This window comes from Strigops habroptila, chromosome 11 (assembly GCF_004027225.2).
Source record: "Strigops habroptila isolate Jane chromosome 11, bStrHab1.2.pri, whole genome shotgun sequence".
Classification (NCBI taxonomy): Eukaryota; Metazoa; Chordata; class Aves; order Psittaciformes; family Psittacidae; genus Strigops; species Strigops habroptila.
In genome coordinates, this window is record NC_046360.1 from 19,028,579 (window position 1) to 19,044,757 (window position 16,179).

The 16,179-nt window shown below is 43.0% G+C and overlaps 1 protein-coding gene across 3 annotated transcripts in view; it reads left to right on the forward strand.

Moving 5' to 3' along the window:
• The window catches only part of VGLL4 (vestigial like family member 4), a 98,803-nt gene that overhangs the window by 72,507 nt on the left and 10,117 nt on the right, over window positions 1-16,179 (forward strand). For all 3 annotated transcript variants that reach the window (XM_030502186.1, XM_030502185.1, XM_030502184.1), the window contains one exon: window positions 2,440-2,629. In XM_030502186.1, the coding sequence (XP_030358046.1) occupies window positions 2,440-2,629 (190 nt within the window). The remainder of the gene's footprint in view (window positions 1-2,439; window positions 2,630-16,179) is intronic.

The following is a 16,179-nucleotide window of genomic DNA, read 5'->3' on the forward strand; positions in this document are numbered from 1 at the left end:
AGCATGACCCAGACTAGATGGCCCAGCACCCTGTCCAGCCCAATCTTAAAAGTGTCCAGTGTTGGGGAACCCATCACTTCCCTGGGGAGATGATTCCCATGGCTGATTGTTCTCTTTGTGAAAAACTTTCCTCTTGTGTCCAGCCAGAATCTCCCCAGAGGAATATATATAAATGGTGGTGTTACCATACATATAATAAGATTAATGTGTATTTTTAGTTTATTTTATATTTTTTTAAGGAAACCCCCCCCATTGAGGTAACTGTATAGTATCAGGCCCCTGGCCACTGTTTGGGGAAGGGAAAGGAAAGGTTTTTAACAATGTCTAGAGATTTTTTTGTCTCTTATAAACACCATTGTTAGCTTTACATGGGTATTTAAATTGCCTGTGTTCCCATGAGGAGTTGCTCAGAAGTCAGTTGGAGTTAGGTGCCTGCATGGAATTTTAATTCCTGTAATGGAATTTGTGTTTGAGTCTTCAGAAGTGATCCGAGGTCCTGCCGAGAGAAGGGTGGTTGCATACAGGTGGGATGAAAGCATCACAAACCTTAGTTGATGAAAAGTTTTATCTTTTGACATTGGTGTTCACTTATTTTTGTCAAAGATAGAAGTGAGAGAGGCTCATCACCAGAGAGAAACTGGTATGATGTGGTTTACATCTGAAGTTAAGAGTATGAACACTATGTAGGTGGAGGTTTCTCCTGGCAAAATATAAAGGCTGAAGAAAATACTCATGATCAGGCTGTTCCCATTAATACTTAATTTTCTGTTGTTCTGATACAAAGATTATTTCATGAGAGGTCTTTTTGCTAAAAACTTCTCTGTGACAGTGGGGCAGTTGTGGGGGCTTCCCATGTAACACTTTGGGTATTAGGAACAGGAGAGGGGCTGGATGTCTGTCTCAGAGCATTTACAGTAGAGCACAGTTTTTACTATTTAGAGCTGAGATGGAAAGTTCCTATTTAGATTTGGTGCCAGAGTCTTTAATAGAAATCATGACTTGTGGTGTATTATAGGTCAGTGTATATTTGCTAGTTTATATTATGCTGACTAAATTGGCAAAATGCTTATTTTTACTGGTAAACATTCAGGAGGTTTTCTCCTCACTCATTCCTTTTCCAACAAAACACTATTTGTCGTGTGTGGAATTAGGGCAGCATTTTATAAATCATCTGTCGTGGCGATGATGTGAAAATGTGTGGTGGCATACAAAGATTTCCATTGTCAGGTACCGTAGATGGAGTTAACTTGATCCTAAATTTAGTTCTGGAAATTATGGCCATGTAGAAAACAAAATGTGTCTGGCAGTGTAGGAAAAATACAAATTCTAAACTCTAGCAAAAGTGGCTATTTCAGGGATATTACCAGAACAGGTAACCCTGGTTAATTCAGTTCCTCTCCAACCCCCTTATGAAGCCCCAAAAGCATTGTGAAACATCTTTGAATCCCCATGAGGTCTAAATACGAGCTATGGCTGTAAGGCTGTGAGTTGCAGTCAAGTCCATAGCTGCTGGTGAAGCCGTACTGTGCTTTAGTGAGACATTTAATTGAAATGGGAAAAGTCCTGTGGTCACGCTTTAATGTGTGCTTAGTAATGAGATGGGATGTGCTTATGTGCAAGCTCATTGTATCAGTTCTGGAATTATTCATACACAGCTCCCGCATGCTGTGAATGCCATTTTCTGGTAAGTGTAGATTTATATACAATTTGTAATCCCCTCAGTACTCTTACCACCAGTCTGCCTAGTTGAACATTAGCATTCTTACACTGAAATGTTGTCATTCTTATGCTGAAGAATTGTGCTGTTCTGTTCATTGCTCCAAACATAGTTTAAAAGTATAGAGAAGGACATTTAAGGACAAACTTAAAAACTTGCATCATCAAGTTCCAGTTTTTTCCCTAGTTTTTACCTTGCACAATTATATAGCAGAGAAGCTTGGTTTGGACAGCTTTTCATAAAAGGAATCTTTTGAGAATTTGAACGTTTATTCAGTTTTAGATCTTGAATATTTGGCATCAGTGTGATCTGTAGCCCTGGAATTTATAACCACAACCATAAGAAAAGGAACAAAGCTTATTTCAGTGCGAACAGTCATGCTTTGCAGAATGAGGTAATGAAAGTTCAGCGTTGGAGCTGCAGCTTGTAAGAAGGAATGCTTCTGAATAAAACTGCTGTTGGAAAGCTGCATTAGCTCAACCTTTCAGATTATCTGGGGTGAGTTGACCCCTCTCTCGTTACCTTTTGTGAACTGTTTATTCCAGCATAAAGCACTGGAGTATGGTTTATGATACTTTATTTATCTTACAGCCATGTTAAATGTGCCTGTGCAGACCTGACATCTGTTTGGGAAAGTTCTGTGCAAGAATGTTTTCAGAGAGCATGCTGTTTTACCTCTCTTCTCCCTGTTGTGTTCATTCTCACTTGTCTTTTTCCTGCAGGTGAAGCAGCCCTAAGAGGTGAGCCCAGAATGCAGTCCCTTCCAGTGTCCTCTGTCCTAACCAACCATCGAACAGGCCCTCCTCCTATCAGCCCCAACAAGAGAAAGCTCAGCATGGACCAAGGGGACGATGAGCTAGACTGTGAAAATGACCACGTTTCTAAAATGAGTCGAATGTTCAATCCACATCTGTAAGTGTCTGGCTTCTTTTCCCTCTGCTTCACAGAATGTAATGCTATCCTCTTCATCTCTGTGTGTGCTAAAATCATGCTATGTCCAAACTTTGGGTTAGGTCTTTCCTGTGTTCCAGTTTGTATGGAAGATCTGCACAAAGGCTGGTGTGATTAGATGGGTCATCTTGTTTTCTTTTGTTTTCATACAGCATGAGGTAACAGGAATTAGCTCAGCTTAACTATTTATAGTAAAACATACGTGTTCACCTTGCGATTTCTAAAGTATTGTTCATGTGTTCTGTGTAATCTGCTCCTTTCACTTCCCCTGGTTCTGAGCGCTCTGCACGCTGCTGGTGGGGGTGGGGAGGCAGAAGGAGGAGAAACAGAAGTGCTTTGCATTTTTTTGAGGCCAGGAGATTGTAAGCCAGCTGCTCTGCAGTCTGCCTTGACAGCTGGGCAAGCTGCAGTTGTTGCTAAACATTACTTAAAGGATCACGCCACGGCTCTGACAGTCAGATGTGGAATTTTTCCTACAGGTAAGGTGTTGATGAGTTAGGTGCATGTGTTGGGTAATCATCAAATGCCATTCTTGCTCTGTTCTCATTCCTGGGAACGCGAGTCTGGTTGGCATGAAGTACAGGCTTAGAGAATTCCTTTCATTCTTGACTGGAGGAAGTGATCGGAGCGGTTCTGCAGTCCAGGGCTGCCTGATAGCTGCGTGCCTTTCCCTGCTGCCTCAGCTCCTGCAGCCTCTGCATTCCTCGCATTCCATGCTTGTGTGGACTGTTGTGTTCAGTCATAAGATGCGGACAGAGGTATTTAGCCTCAAATAAATCACCACCGTGTTAGTCAGAGGCTGGGCCTGTAGTCTGCAGTCTTGGAATTTGTTACAAATCAGGAATCCAGTGCTGAAGTAATGCAAAACAATAAAAGCTCACAAGCAGAGAGAGACTTCTCATTTACAACATACCTTGTTCTTTCTCCTAAAAACTTAACTATTTATAGCCTTTCTCTGGAGCTGAGAATGTCACTATTGGAAAGAACTGTGTGCTGCGTTTCTGTGGCATACGTACATCACAAACAAAGAAATCTGTGGCGTTTTTGAATTGGTATGGAACTTTGTGGGAAAAGGTGTGATTTTCTTTAAAACCCAATTGCTGGTGACGAAATCAAACACAGCTGGCAGTTATGTACCTTATACCACTTTATACAGTGGAGGCCATAAAAATAATGAAGTCTGAACCAACAGACTCATGTGCAACTAAAGTTCAAACCTGAAAGATACAGGCAGTTAGTTCTTGTGATTCCCTCAGGTATATTTGAAAGCTCTCTGATCTTTTCCAGTATGGAATGTTTTTACTCAGTAGATAGTTTCTGTGATTTTTGTATATGAAATGTGCATCTTTTCTTCTTTTAATGAAAAGCACTGGTTGTCTGCCCAGTGTTCTTGTGATGGGACTTCATGGATTTCAGTTAAACCTGCACATGAATCCTAATCTGAAATAGCATACACAAGGCCATCTTTTTTTCTGCTTTATTTTGTAAGCTTGATCTGGCCATATGAAAATACACTTTCAACTGAATATTGCAAAACCTCAGACTTCTGTGATGAAGCTGAAATAACTGAATATCAGTATATTTCAGATACAAGGAAAGTTCATGAATGTTCTCTGAATTTTACTCCCACTTCCCTGCCACCCCCACCAATGAGGTTATTTTTTGAATGTTTTTCGTATTTTCCCTCTTTTTTGGATGAGGATGTTCTGGCTTAACAACAGAAATGGATTATTCAAACTGTTTTGGGAATGGGGAGTGTGTTGTAGAAGCTTGATTTGTTTATGCTGAAGACAAGACAGTAGATTTGAGGAAATAAATATTTAATGGAACACAATAATGGCAGCCCCACTGTAGTGGCTCGGAGGCTTAGAAACGTAAGGTTGACAACATTCAGTTTAGAGAACCAAGATCTCCATAGGAGATGTGGAGACTAGATGGCACGATACCTTTGCGGGTAGCAAAGGCATTTTCGTGGTTTGGACTATAAAGGTAAAGTTTAGAGTCTGCATTTTGAACTTTTGAGGACAAAGTCCCTGAAAGAATAGGACAAACGAGTTGGTGGCACGCAGACTGGGCACAGCTGCCCTGGTCAGTATTAGGGCTCCATCTTTGCTGTGTAGCAGTGTTTAAATCCATACTCCTGGCTGAATACCTGCAGTTACTCTACATGTCCAGGTGGGCAGATCTTTTTTATTTGGAAGACAGAAGTTTTTATCACCACGAGCAGCTCTTGTTCAGACATTTGGGTCTGTGATGAAGCAGTTTTATATTCATTGTCTTAACACCAGCACATTGTGGTTGGAACGTCATTAAATAGCACAAGAACTGTGTGCTGTGGTTCGTTGTAAAGGGTAGAACCTTTCAATAGCAACTGGATGTTAACTCTTAGGTACCAGCACCCTAGCATCTCAGTGGGAATGAAGCCATTTCAGTGCTTTAGAAGCTTGGTGAGCAATCCAGTGATGCCAGCCTTTTGCTTGGGAACGGAATGCTTTGAGATGTGCCCTGCCCAGGTGTAACTCCCCAGTGTGTCGTCTTTAAGTTGAGTTGTACTGGGGTATGTTTATTTCTGTCATGGAAAACACAACTGTTGACGTAAAGTCTCTGGAGCAGAGTGAATCAAATGGCCTGGCAATCCTCCTGTGTTTGTGAAGTATGTCATGGAATTCCTGTGCAGAGAACAATTTATCAAAGGCTCTGTTTTTTCAGGGGAGATAATTCTCAGCTGTAGGATAATAAAATGCCCTTGAGACCTTGTGGATTACTTCTTAAAAGTCAGTATGTGAGACTGCCTACCTTCCTTACAGCAGCATACAGACTGTATTTATACAGCTTCTGTGTTTTCATGGCCATAGCGATTGCATCCATAGCTCCTTACTTGGGAAAAACGAATGCTTCCACCCCAACTTAAACCCCAGCTCCTGTAATATGAAACTCCTTTATTTGCATTTTACACTTTCTTGTATGTCCCTCAAGTGTTTTAATGGAAATGCACGGGCTAAAGTATAATCTTGCTGAAGTAAAATGTGCTTTTTTACTGTACTTTTATTTTTTGGTGCTTTGTAAAGAAGCAGCGAGCTTACTGTAAGCCTCGAGTTGAAACATGCCTTTGTTTTCATATGCGTGACTTCACTAAAATCGCCTCGATTTACAGAAGAGCAATTCGGAACGTGATTTATACGGGAATTAAAGCGCATTACGTGCTGTGTACCGCTATTTCCCAGCCGGCGGGGCAGCCCTGTTGCGTTACCGGCTCTTGTGAGCGTTTCCCGGCGCAGTGGCCGGGGCCGCGGGACGCGCTGCGCCTTTAAGCGAGGGCCGGGGCTGGGCGCAGCGTTTCGGCCGGAGGCGTTTTCCCGTTCGCACCGTGGAGCTGCAGACAAAGGGCTGAGGGCTGACATCAGCCGTTCCCGCGGCCGCGCTTGTGCCGTAAGAGTCCTGCCGGGGGGCCCGGCCCCGCGGCTCCTGCCTTACCGGGGAGCAGCGCCCGGGCTGGGTGCTGCGAAGGAACGGCACTGGGCTGGGTTAGCTGCTCTGGTTCTGAGGAGGAACTAGTAAATACACGGCTCTTAACTGCTCTTGGGCTGGGGACAGTTACAGCTTATAGCACAGAATCCCAGACTGGTTTGGGTTGGAAAGGACCTCAGAGCTCATCCAGTTCCAGCCCGTGCCACAGGCAGGGACACCTTCCACTAGAGCAGGTTGCTCCAAGCCCCTGTGTCCAACCTGGCCTTGAACACTGCCAGGGATGGGGCAGCCACAGCTTCTGTGGGCACCCTGTGCCAGCGCCTCAGCACCCTCACAGGGAAGAGCTTCTGCCTAAGAGCTCATCTCAGTCTCCCCTCTGGCAGGTTAAAGCCATTCCCCTTGTCCTGTCACTGCAGGGCCTTGTAAAAAGCTGAATAATTTGGCTTTTTCTTGTAATAAAAGCAAGGCCTACACATCAGAAAGGTAGTTCAATGTGTATTGTGTAAGATGATGTTTAGTTTTGAATATACCCATATGGACCCAGACACTTCTGATGCACATTCTAGGTTGTGTCTTTTTTTACAGTGAAGAATCTTGGCAAGTCTAATCTGTAAAGCTGAGCTTGATTCCTGGAGTTTGGAAGCTGCCATATATCATAAGGCTTTTACCATGAGTATTCAGTGGAGTTTGCTTGCTTTACTGACACTGTTATAGAAATTATTCTGGAATCCTTTTTAAACAAATCTGTCCTAAGCTCTCGTGAAAGTTACCTGAACTCGAAGACCATGGGATAATTCCGGTTAGAACAGGCTTTAGGAGGTCATTTCATCCAACCTCCTGCTCAAAGCAGGGTCAACTCTGTCCTCTTCAAGCTTGTGGTAGCGCAAAGCAAGGAATTTTGAGTTAAGATTGGAGGACTCTGTAGCCCTTCTCGTTCCCCCCTCCCTGACCCTGGCTGAGAATGCCAGGTGGAAGTGTCTTGCAGAACACCTGGTCCCTGCTATGATGGAGGCTGGCTCCAGCTCTAGGCAGGGCTCAGAAAGATTTAGAACTGGGTTGCAGAGGTGGTGTGGCAGTTTTCAGATAGTTCTTTGCTGCTAACTACGGCTTTTTGGGTTCCAGGCTCCATGTGGGATTAAGAAATATGTTTACGCTGTCCTTTTACTGTGACAAATTGGAATTGGAAAAAAATCCCAACAAAAACAAAACCCCAAACCAAAACCCCAACACACAGAGCTCAGAATACCCAAAAGGTCTCTCATTTGCTTGTGAGCATCTTCACTCAGTTCTCTTGGCACAAATATGCCTTTGAAGTGTTTTAGGATTACCCTGGTGTTTGCAAAGCAGTCCTGTTGAAGCTGAAACCCTCCCTGTTGCCTGTGGAGCTGTTACAGCATCCCTCCTGTTGATTACAGTGGGCAAAGCAGCAGGCTTGGAACCGCTTTTCCCATTTTTTCTTCTTTCCATGTACACATTGCTTGAATGCTGGACCAAATCAGATACATTTTCTTGTTTATTAATGGAGATCATGCACCACGCAATTAATCTTAAATTGTTTCCAACAAATATACATTAAATTGAACCTTCAGAGGCAGACTTGAAAGAGCAAATGTATCTGAGTTAATATTTAACACCGAGTTTTGCAGTTCTCATCCAAGGGAGAATTTCAGAAAGCACTCAAGTCCCTTTTAGTTCAGGAGGGGGTGGGCAAGCACATGTGAAATGGTTGTTAGGAGCAGTTTCAGGGCTAAAAGCTGATGGATAGCTTATCAGTCCTTCCCCAAAGGACCCGATCTGTCAAAATGCGAGTATATGTTTGAGTACTTGAAAAGTCAGGCGATGTTAGCTCAGGTGTCTCCTCTTGCCAGCAGCAGGGGTTTGTTAGCTAGCTCCACAATGTTCAACACAAATCTGAAGTCTGATAGCTGAGCAAGAGGCAAGAAAAGAACCAGTAACATTTAGAGACGCGTTCTAGATGTATATCCCAACCATATGGAAACCAGGGTTTAATCTCACTTCTCATTTAACCGTTTTCCCAGATGTTTCCTGCAGTTTGACAGATGTACCATTTACTAGAAAGTTGCGCTCTTGAGAATTAGAATGTTATGGACACGGTTGCTATAGACAATGGCTCTGTAAGGGTAAGATTTGGAATAAAACATTACATTAATTTCTGGTTGAATAAGTAAGTTTTTTCCCCAGACTGAAAGCTCTGGCCCGGGCAGTCTCCTTTCATTTTCTCTCATGCTGTAATGTGCTACACAAACACCCAGCTGGCTTTAACTCATTCCTGCAGCATTGCTGAGTGCTGACTCTGGACAAATGGCATTATTTCTCAGTGTTGAAAGGTGAAAAGTATTCCTCTGGCTATTTCTAGCTGTACCTAAGTCGGGTCACCTTTATGTTTCATGTAGAGCTCTGCCAAAGCTGGTGGGCTCTATATGAAACATAAAGGTGACATTTCCATTGTGCAGCATGGCCACCCTGCAGAAAGCAGAATCTGTCTGTCACTTAACAGGGTTTCACCCCTCGTGTTGTGGGGCTGGAGCACAGAGTGCCTGATTGGAAAGAAAGAGGGGGGTGGGATGAGTTTGGTTAAGCCATGAGAAAAACCTCCTGAAACATCTGGGGAGAGGTCTCGGTGCGCTGCAATTACTGCTCCATGTAGTGTTTAATGTGGCACAGATGTGCAGTTCCTGTAAGTAATGGAGCAGTCCCGTACTGCAGTCAAGTTAAGGTCGATTCATATGTTCCTGTAAAAGTCCTGTCCTAAAAGGCCTTGTCTGTCAGAGCTGTTTGTGGTGTGTGTGTTGGAGCTGCTGTCTGAACCATAAGGAATGATGCTTCATGAGTCTCTTTTTAATTAGTATCTTTTAAGATTCATAAATCAGGACTTTAAAAAGAGGGGAAGTTAAACCCCTCCTCACACTTTTGCCTGTGATTTGCTTTTCTAACCAGAGTCTCCCTTAAACCAGAAGTTGCTCTGAGAGGATACTGTGGATTGCAAAATTCAATGGTTAACTTGGGCACATTAACTCCAAAGTGCCCTTTCAAACCTGCTACTGCTGTGGTCAGTTTGGTTATCAGCTCTTCAAAGGCATTATTTTACTATATTGGTATGAATGGTTGTGCAAGGTATAATGAAGCTGTTATTGTATTTATAGTGCTTCCAGAGGTTTTGGTAATTCAGATTTTATTAGCAATTTACAAACAGTTTCAATGCACTTTTAATGAAATCTTTATAAAACAGCCCATGAAAAAATATCTCAGTTCTTAAAAACACCATTCTCAGTCCAAAGGTCTGGAGTCTGGGTTTGTTGGAGAATTTCTGATATTTCTGTCTGAAAGTGAATTAATGTACTTCCTCAGCTTTTCCTGCTTCACATCAGCTAATGTTACATTGTGTATCTGATGGATAGAGACCATCATTTGTAAGCTTTCATGATCCAGGCCCTTTACCGTAGGTGGTTCTTTCTCAGAGGAACCGTTGAAGCTGGAAAAAAACCCTCTCTCATCCCATCTCCTGACAATCTGACACAATTAATTCCAGCACTGTGACCTTGTTTCCAGAGACTGGCCTGCCTTGTTAAAGCTCTTACTAATAAACGTGCCATTCTCAGGTTGTTCGTATCTTTTACTTCCCACATGATCTATTTGAAGAAAGTGATTCATCTGCTCCTCTACCATAAGATTCTAGCTGATGCAGTCTTTTAGATGACAGAACTAAATAAAATCATGTAAACTTTTGAGAATTTGGGGGTCACAGGTTGACTGAAGCTGGTACTCGCTTGTAACAAAAATAGTTCTATGTCAAGCATTGAGTGAGGAATGAAATAATGTGGAAAATATTGTGAGGAATAATGCAGAAAATACAGTGAGAAAATGTAGCTGCCATTTTTTATTTCCTCTAACATCTCTGCAGAGGTTCACCATTGAGTTTCACCACCTTCAACTTTTCCCAGAGCCTACAGAACAGCCTGATGTCCCCTGGCAATATTGAGCACGCACGTATGTGGTGAATCTTGTTGCACTAGGACATGCCCCACTGCTGCCTGGATTTTATGTACAAGCTTTCTCCTGACATCGGCCCATAGTTTTCCCTGTGTGATCATAAATAGTTCTTACAGTATTTTCCAGTGACTCAGTAGAAAAGGTTTGTTGCATGTTCCAAGTTTGACTTCAAAAGGGTGTTAATATGGCTGAATTATAAAAGCTGCATGTGACCCAGCGCATGAATTGGTAGAATGTGAGAGGAAATGTCTGCCGAGGTGTTGGGTGGGCACTGCAGTTGGGTACAAATTAATCATTTTATAGCTGCCTCTGAATGTTTCCAGTAACCCCCCTGACCTTCCAGCTGCCTTCATGGAAGCCTCTCCGCTCTTCCCTTGTACTGTCAGATTTTCCTCCTTGTTAGAAACTTTAGGGAAAGTTTGGAGTGTCCCTTTAACCTCATTTTTTGTATCTTTTGCTTTCCTGGATGTTTTTCCCCTCCAAGCAATTCAAAGTGCTTTACAGACTTGAAACAGTTCAGGCTCCTGCAGGGATACATTTAGTTTCCATTCCAGCGGTGAGTTGCCTTTCTACATGATGTTCTGTTTGTCTCAATATATGCAGTAGCCTGACTTGCTCTCCAGATGTGGACGTTGGCAGGCTCTGCTCTATTTCACTGGCTTCATTTGACTTTCTCAGAATAAGACGTTTGTGCCTTCAAGTGCCCAGATATGATGTTGACTTCTGCACAGTTTATTTTCGAGCTAGAAATGAAACCTTAGTTCTGGGTCCTGACTTGCAGCCATAGGATTGAATTTTTGGTGTGTGCTCATATGTCTGAGTTTTGCAGTTTTACTGAAACTCTCTTCCAAAAAAAGGGCTCTCTGGAACAGTAGCACCAGCATCTTCTAAAGGCAGACCGCATCCTCTGCAGAGCCTTTGTCTGCTGCTGAAACGTTCACATCTCCCGTCTTCTGGTCTTCACAGTTGGCAGAAATAGCTTTTCTAGTGTGTTGTTCAGGTTTTTCCAAAGGCAACTGGAGCCACTGTTGGTCTTTTGAGAGAGAGTTACGGGGAGGAGGCTGGATCAGACAGATCTTCAACCTTTGGTTACTTCTGTCTCCTTTCCAAGGCATGTGCTGTTCCTCTGACAGGCTGTTAGACAGGAGGTAGAAGAGGGAGGCCAGTGCAGGTCAGAGGAGCAGGAGGTTTCTTCTCTTTGCCTAATGCAACTGACAGGAGCCTGAATATTTTTTGTCCTCAATCTTTGAAAATTAAATCAGAGCTGATGGGAGTTGTACTGAGCTTGGCGTCCACCTAGGTACAGTTAAACACAACTCTGAAGGGATGAAATGGGCTTATGTTTACACTCTAGAAATGCACTCAGAGTGCATTACTGCAGTGTCCAGTTGTACCAGGTCACTTGTTACTGTGGTAATACTGAACTGCTGGAATTTTCTGTTGTTCTAGCTCCACTTTTGAGCCATTAGTGATTTCCCCCCCCCCCCCACCAGGGTAATTCATATTTCCAGCTACCTCAGAAGAATCAATGAGATCACTCAGGGTTTCAGATCTTTCCCAGATACTTACTATATGTTAAAATTGAGTTGTTTCCATCTCAGATATGGCGTCACATAAAACCTCTTCAAAATATTGCAGTGCTTTAAAATAAGCCAGCAGGTCTACCACACAAAATGAGAGCTGAACCGTAGGGGTAGGAGGTGGGCAAGCAGGCAGTGGAAGTGCAGGCCAGAGAAGCTGGTGGTTTTAAATTGGAGGGTCTGATTTCCCAAGTAACCTGCAGGCTGTACCTGTTGCAGGGAGGTAACTGCCATTGCTTCTGGATTGTACACGTATGTGTTCCAGCAGTGACATAATGTTTCATTTAATTAATCCCAGAGTTTTCCTTGGGGATAGAATGAGTGATTGCCATTATAAAGCAACCCGTGCTACCTTTTAAAACAATCCTGTGAGTGCTGGAGCAGAGACAGCCAAACATTAAAAAAACACCCTATGAGAAAAATAAGTAGGATCTGAGATTGTGTTAATTGATTTTACTGTACATTAGATTTAGATTTCAGTTTTGTGGCTTTGGCTTTTGACTAAGGTCTTACATCATGCGGTTTCTCTTGCATTCTTTCATACTTGAGACTATTAAGCCTTCAGGAAGGGAAGCTCTTCCGTGTCTGAGTGTGTTTGCTTGGTGCAGGCAGGCAACAGTGGGACGTTCCTTTATGCATTTCACAGCTTAGTAGTAATTTGGTTTTTTTACTCTGTGACATCTGTCCTCCTGGTTGGTTACATTTACAAGTAACTATCTGCTCCAAGATTTTGCCTCTGAAAATCCGATTTTGGTGAGATAAGTGTAGGAAGTCTGACCTAGGTTTGTTTATATGTTAACCCTTGTTAGTTTGTTTTCAGTGGTTTTACTTTGACTTCTGCTCTAAAAGTTGTTTCCATTGGCTGTATCACTGAGCTGGAGTGATCTTTGTGAATTGAAATTTTTTAAGGGAAGGCACTGCAGAATTCTGGCTAGAGAGGAGTGGGGAGAGCAGGGAAGAATAGGTACGGTTGGTGCACGTGTACTTAGGGCTCTGAAGGAACTGGTGTGAATGTGATGCTTAGTGCTCCAAACCGGGCCTGATGCTCAAGCTTAAAATTTCTAAAGAACAAAAGCTCTTTTCTGGGAAGAGTTAAGTTTAATTATTGGTGGCTGGAGAAGCTTTGCGGCAGTGCTCAGAATCCTGCTCTGGGTGCCTTTGCTGAGCTGTTTCTAGCCTGAGGCAGAAAGTGAAGACTTCGCCACCTGCCTCTTCTCTTGTTAACCACACTTGAAAGGGGGAGAAGTGGAGGATTTGCCAGCTACAGACCTCACTTAAAGAACCACTTTGTAGCCAGCTGGCTAGCAAACTGCTGTTCTGGGCTCCTGCGGAACCATAGCAGGAGGCATAGCTGCCTGGAGAAGGGCGTTAGTGGGAGATCAGTTGTCAGCTTTATCTGCACGTTGGTCTGAACACGATCCTCAGTTTGTCCAAAAGATTTCCTGCAGGGGGGAATATGCTGTACACATAATGCTTAAATCACAGCAGTGGCAAAAAGAGAGGGCATTCTTTATGTTTCTCAGGAAACCTGAGAAATCAGATGCCCAAGTTCTGGGGCAGAAGTGATTCTTGCAAGGACAATAATCTCTTGCAAGTTGCCTACTTGAAAGCTTTTGGGGGTGGAGTACTAAGCTGTAAAAGGAAAAGGCTGCTCAGAGTAACAGGGAACTGTACAGCTAGTAAAATGGAATGGAGAAAGGGTTATGTATTTAGGTGGCAGCCATTCACAGTAGATGTGGTTTGACGAGTGTATTGGGCTGTTTGAAGTATTTTTTCATGTTATGAATCCTTCAGATAATTGGCTGACACTCAAAGAGCAAACTGCTAATACTTGCAGGTTTTGTTTGGGGTTTTGTAGTGAATTTGGATTGCTTAAAAAATCCTGAGTAAGGATTTTTCTCTCTGGATATATATCACTGTATTTTGAAATACCACCTTCAATTCTTGTTTTCCCACCTCACAGTGACAGAATTGATGTATGCAAGTAGATACTTTTGCAGGAAATGATCCCCATCGTGTGGAGAAGATGTTTTATAGTGGCGGGTTACAAATCCTTAAGTAGTCTTTAACAAAAGCAGCTGTCTTCTTTCAGAACTAAGAGTTTGTGAATAAATAAAGTAAAATATGTTAGAATAGGTACATTATAAAGATGCTGAAAATACTTAAACTGTATTTGAATTAGGTTACACAGATGAAAGTTTGCTCTTAAGCAATATTGTGCACTGTGTATGTTTAAAGAAAACATCTTGCATGGTAATTAGAAGCACTGTAAGTGGATACTTGTTCTTTCTGTGAGTGAAACACACTCCTACAGTACAACCATTTCAAGTTAGAGCTCTATTTCTGCCAAAGGGAGTGTGAAACGTCTGTGATTTCTTCACTTGGAGGTACAGTAATACTTTTGGCATCTGTTCCTTAAGGATCTGCAGGCTGGAAGTGAGTGCAAGCAAAACTGTCCCCTTCAGTGGGCCTCTTTCTTTCCCTTTTCCTTCAGCAGCTGGCAGAGTGAGCCTGTTCCTGTAGGATGAGTGTGAATTACCGCCACTCTGTGCCAGTGAGCAGAACAGCCGCATTCAGAGGTTGTACAGCAAAAACAAAATCCTCAGAACAATGCATTTGAGCCACCTTTGAACTGGCTCCTGAGGAGGGCTCAAACATTGCTTTCAATTAAACGGTATTTAGAACCCAACTGCAGCAGACTTTCAGCTCTCAGTCAGGATGTGTGTGGTTTTGGTATGACATCCATCTGAGCACATGATGCTTGGTAAGTGCTGGAGCCTCGGTTATGATTCATTGGGGAGAAACATGGAAAACAATGTCTGTTTTTCAAGTGTTGGAGAAAAGAATTTAAGGTTGGAATGGTGTATGATTTTACTAGAATAAGCCTGCAAGCAGCTTGCCTGCCCCTGTCTGCAGGGGAGGGAGGGTGGCGGGCATGGCTGAGGTGGCAGTGTCCCACTGCCTGGGCTCGGTGGGTTCTCACCACTGCGAATTGCTAGCTGGGTTTTCAGCCAGTGGAGTGCACTGGCACCTTCACCATGGGAGATGGAGTCCAGAGTCACACATGCTGATCTTTAGGGCAGCGAGCAGCTGGGGGATGGTAACGCTGTTTGGACAGCTGGATTTATTTGTAGCATGTATTTTTAAGTTATTTTTCAAACATGGTCAGAAATCCTTCTTTGTAATTTTCTGCCCTTAGGTTTGAACTAAGAGATGCATCTCTGCCCTTGTTCAGTGCGGGGGGATTTGTTAAGCTAACTGACTTTAGTGAAATACAATTCTCTTCAAACACAGGCAGTTTTGATTGCCCCTTCAGGCAAAGCATCTAAGATCAAAACAAGAATGGCTTCCCTCAAGTATGGTAATAATAATAATATTAATAATATTGTAACAAACTTCCAGTTTCTAATCTAAAACTATTTTTGAAGTTACATATTAAACTGAAATTATTTAATAATGTGAGATTGATAACTACTCTATAAATAATTTTCTGCCCAATTGTTTTACGAGTGGAGTCAGATGTCTGTAGGATTCGCTATTTATATTTCAATAGGAGGGACTCAGAAGTGCTGGTGTGTTTTCACAAGGGCAGAGCTATCACGTTACTGTTCCACACGGTCCTGTAGCATTTTCAGCTGGGCTCAGGGAAAATACTGTCTGATGTGGAAGCAGGAGCTTCAGGTATTTCTCACTTTTTGCCCAGACTGTGTAGTTGAAGGTAGATGGACTGAGGAGTGTTGAGGAGCGGGGTATGAACAGTTCCCTGCCCGGAAGAGGAGTTGTTCTAATTTGGGCAGAGGGAATAACTTGCCTGCAGAAAGGGCCGGGGTGTGGTGTGCTGAGATTGCTGAGAGAACTCCATAATTCTAGGTATCTTTAGGGAAGGTCTGTGTGCTGGGCTGTGCTCCCTGGCCTCAGGCTGAGCCCGTTTCCCAGTTTCCCTATTCCTGCTTCCAAAAGCCTTTGCAGAAAAGTTTTCTTGGTGGTTTTCTTTTGGTTTTGCTTTGCTTTAGTTTTTTTCCCAGCAAAAACTCCAAGTTCACCAACATGTAGGGCTGCGGCTGTTTGTGCGAAGTGAGGAGGAGTGACATAGGTGCTGTTGTGTAAACTGGAAAATGTCTTTTGCTTGGGAATTTCAGGAGGTTTGGTCCTGGCCGGTCACTTGACAGCCCTGCCCCCCCAGGAAATGCAGCACTGAGTTGCTGAAATCCCCAGTTCTAAGGAAAAAAACCCAAGCAACTGGTGTGGCTGCATTTTTTGCTTCATTTTACAAGTACTTTTGGGTGGAGGAAACAAAGTTTTTCCTTTGAAAAATCTGCTCATGCTTATTAAACCAAAATACAGTCATTATGACCAGGGATTAATTTTTTCCTTTGAGGCAGTGAGAAGTAGGAATCTGCTGGAGCTGTATGTGGGTTTGCAGCCTCCAAATGGTTATTTAAATTGTAGTAG